This window comes from Pediculus humanus, genomic scaffold (assembly GCF_000006295.1).
Source record: "Pediculus humanus corporis 1103172107745 genomic scaffold, whole genome shotgun sequence".
In the NCBI taxonomy this organism is placed as follows: Eukaryota; Metazoa; Arthropoda; class Insecta; order Psocodea; family Pediculidae; genus Pediculus; species Pediculus humanus.
Genome location: NW_002987346.1, coordinates 277,121 through 280,454, shown reverse-complemented (window position 1 = coordinate 280,454; position 3,334 = coordinate 277,121). Strand labels below are relative to the sequence as shown.

At 29.7% G+C, this 3,334-nt stretch overlaps 2 protein-coding genes across 2 annotated transcripts; both read left to right on the top strand.

Moving 5' to 3' along the window:
* Positions 1 to 613: 613 nt before the first annotated feature.
* On the top strand, positions 614 to 1,343 carry Phum_PHUM339260 (uncharacterized protein; the record flags this gene model as incomplete). The annotated part of the gene is made up of 3 exons (XM_002427703.1): positions 614 to 689; positions 770 to 985; positions 1,066 to 1,343. The coding sequence occupies 3 exons, from the start codon at positions 614 to 616 to the stop codon at positions 1,341 to 1,343; spliced, it is 570 nt and encodes a 189-aa protein (XP_002427748.1).
* Positions 1,344 to 1,608: 265 nt separating this feature from the next.
* Positions 1,609 to 3,077, top strand: Phum_PHUM339250 (alpha-tocopherol transfer protein, putative; the record flags this gene model as incomplete). Its single annotated transcript, XM_002427702.1, has 7 exons — positions 1,609 to 1,697; positions 1,791 to 1,879; positions 1,952 to 2,108; positions 2,192 to 2,330; positions 2,422 to 2,628; positions 2,760 to 2,865; positions 2,947 to 3,077. 7 exons carry the CDS (start codon positions 1,609 to 1,611, stop codon positions 3,075 to 3,077), a joined length of 918 nt encoding a protein of 305 aa, XP_002427747.1.
* Between the last annotated feature and the right edge of the window lie 257 nt (positions 3,078 to 3,334).

Sequence of the window (3,334 nt, the reverse complement as noted above, 5' to 3'; positions counted from 1 at the left end):
TAACTTCGTATAATTCGTTAGAACATGCTAAATTGTTGGCCATGACCATCGATTTATTAATTTGGGTATTATTAATAATATTAAAAAAAAAAAAAAAACGTGGAAGTAGAATTGAAAAAATAAAAATTTTTTTTTTCAACAGGAAAAAGATTTCGGTTTTGGAGATTTCATCATTATTTTTAGCGGTCGTAATTTTTTATGTCCGCAACTTATGGAAAAAAAATTTGATGATTATGGATCGATAACTGATCAAATTCTGGTAAGGATAACATTTTTTTCGGGGGGGAGAGGGTGAGGGGGCGAGGGGACAAGAGAGGGAAACCTTAAGAAAATTACGTAATGAGTTAATCAAATAAAAAGTTTTTAAAAAATCGACAAATTTAATATATTTTTTTTTTTGTGTTATTTCCAGGGTACAATTCCAGGTACGCTCAGATCATTTTTTTTATTTGATCCACCTAATCACGTGACAAACGTGGCAAAAAGTAGAAATGGAATTTGGGCGAGTAAATTTTTATTTAATTAATTAATTAATTTTTTTTAAACGAAATTTTAAACGAATTTTCCAAAAAAAAAAAAAAAACAGATAAACGTTATCAAAAGTAAAAAGGAAATGATTAGTCACGTGTCAGGAAATAGTTTACCATTTGAATTTGGCGGGAATTTGGGTAGTTTAAATGATTTAACGAGTACGAATTATTTTTTTTTGTGTGTGTGTGTGTGTGTGCGTGCACGATCGTTAACGAAAATATTATTATTATGGTCGCAGATCAATGGCGTGAACATTTGAAACAATGTGAAAAGTTTTTCATATGTTTCGAATCGAACATGTTGAACGACTACAGGAAAAGATTGTGCCACGAAAAAGAAATGGAAGAAGGTGGAAAATTTTGGATAAATAAAATGAAACTCGTAGCCGACGAATGGGAATATAAAATACAATATTATGAAAGAATGAAAAATATGAAACCTTACGAACATCCAGGTCTCCTCTTTTCCTTATTTCCTCTCCCCCCCCCAAAAAAAAAACGCCGCGTGTTTATCATTATCATTATCTCTTTTCAGCGTTTGGTAAAAATCGTCTCCTCAATAATCAACGGAGAAAAACATTAATGAAAAGTATTAATATTTTATCCGGATGTAAAAAATTTTTAACAAAACAAAAAGAAAAAGATGCCATTTTCGAAGTAACTTATTTATATCATGGTTACGCTCCTGAAATTAAAAAGGCAAAATTATTAGCAGAAATGGAAGAAAGGAAAAAATTACTCGAACAAATATCAAATGCTCAACCGATTTTGTCACTCGAAATCGGATGTAAACATTCACTTTTAAACAATTAAACAAATTATTATTATTATTATTATTATTATTATTATTTCCGTCGTGTCGTAAGATAAAATAATAATAATAATAATTTTTTTGTTTACAAATAAAATTAAAAATTTATACGACTAAATTTTTCGGTTATTAATGTTTATATATTAAATTTCGGTCTCTCCCCTCACCCCCATTTTGTTTTTTTTTTTTTTTCGTGTTAAATTAATTAAGTAAAAAGAAAAAGAAGAAGAAAATTTTAAAAAAAAAAAAAAAATGGCAGAGTCGGAAATGGAAGGAGAACTAGGAATAATGGATCCGAATATTCTGGAGGAAAACGTTTGGGAAGACGAAGATGGAAATTTATTAGAAGGAAAAAGGTTAGTTGACCATTGACGTCATCGATGACGTCGTTTCGAGTAATTCTGAACGCGCTCATTTAACCAATTTTCTTTCTCTTTATTTTTAAATAGCGAAAGCGAACCGGAAATAGATTTTCACGAAGAATTAATTAAAATAAATAATTGGCTTTCGAGAGAACCATATCTACCCAAACATTTAGGTAAATATAATCAAAAACCTCCATGCTAACAACAGAAATGCCAACATTTAAATTTTTTTTTTTTTTTTAAAGACGAAGAACTTTTAATAACGTTTCTTTGGAATTCTCAAGACGTGGCAGAAGCACAAGATAAATTAATGAATTATTATTATGCGAGACAATCAATGAAATCCGTTTTCGAAGATAGACATCCATGCAGTCCGAATAATTTACTTAAATACGATGCCGTGTAAGCATTTTTGAAAAAAAAACCGTTATTTCGATATATCGAATTCTCGATACGAGATAACAAAAATATTTTTTTGTTGTCAGGTGCGTCGTACCACTTACAAACGGTTTAGATAAAAAATGGATAATATTTGCCACGTGGTTGTCACATGATGATCCTTCGAAATTTAGCATGTTTCACGTTATGAAATTAATTTTTACCGAATTGGATATACTATTACAGGTGTGTGAGCGCATGCGTATGTACACGTAAAACATTTTAATGCGACGACGCCATTTTGTTTTTTCTTTTTTTCTTTCATGTAATCAAATAGGAAAATCAAATCCGTGGTAAAACCGTATCGGTGATAATAGATATGAAAGGTTTTACCAAAGAACATACGGATATGATAACAAAATTTGGAGCTCATAAAATGTGTTCTTTGTTCACCGATAGTTTTCCCGCCAAATTTAACGGTTTTTATATAATAAACGCACCGCAACACGTATCAGATTATACGACTTTATTTAAACCCTTCGACGTGAGTCTGCCGTTTTTCTTTTGATCTTTGTTGTTTTCTATAAAAAAATCTTTAAAAAAATTATTATTATTATTATTATTATTATTATTATTATTATTATTATTATTGATTTTGTTGTTTGTTTGTTAAAGTTTCACATAGTAAAATATTTAGAAGATTTACCGGGTTTTTTACCGAAAAGATTTTTAACATGCGATTTAGCAGGCGAACCTGATGCACCAACGAGAGAATGTCTATGTGAGTTTTCTTTTACCACTTGAGGAAAAGTTAATTGTTATTTTTCTACTTCCACGTAAATTTTTTTCATTTGTTTTACAGTCGATCCTTTTTTTAAAAGATTAAGAAGGTGCGGAAATTGGTTGGCTTACGAAGAATATTTAAGATCGCAAGAAATGATGTTGAGAATGACGACGACGAGAGCCGAATTTAATTTTGGAGCTCCAGGGTAATTAAAAAAATTTTCCTTTTTCTTCTTTTATCCTCTTTAACGTTTTAATTTTTGTACATCCGAAAAGGCGTGGTACGAGACAAAAAAAATAATTTTAACGGTTATTTTCTTATGACTCGAAGGCTTTTTAAATCGAAAGGTCAACAAAAAAATTTTTACTATAATTTATGAAAGAAAGCTATAGAAAGAGTAGCCATATTTTTTTTTTTTAATAAAGTGCGTGTTACGCATGCTTAATATTTACGCACTTATTCGATA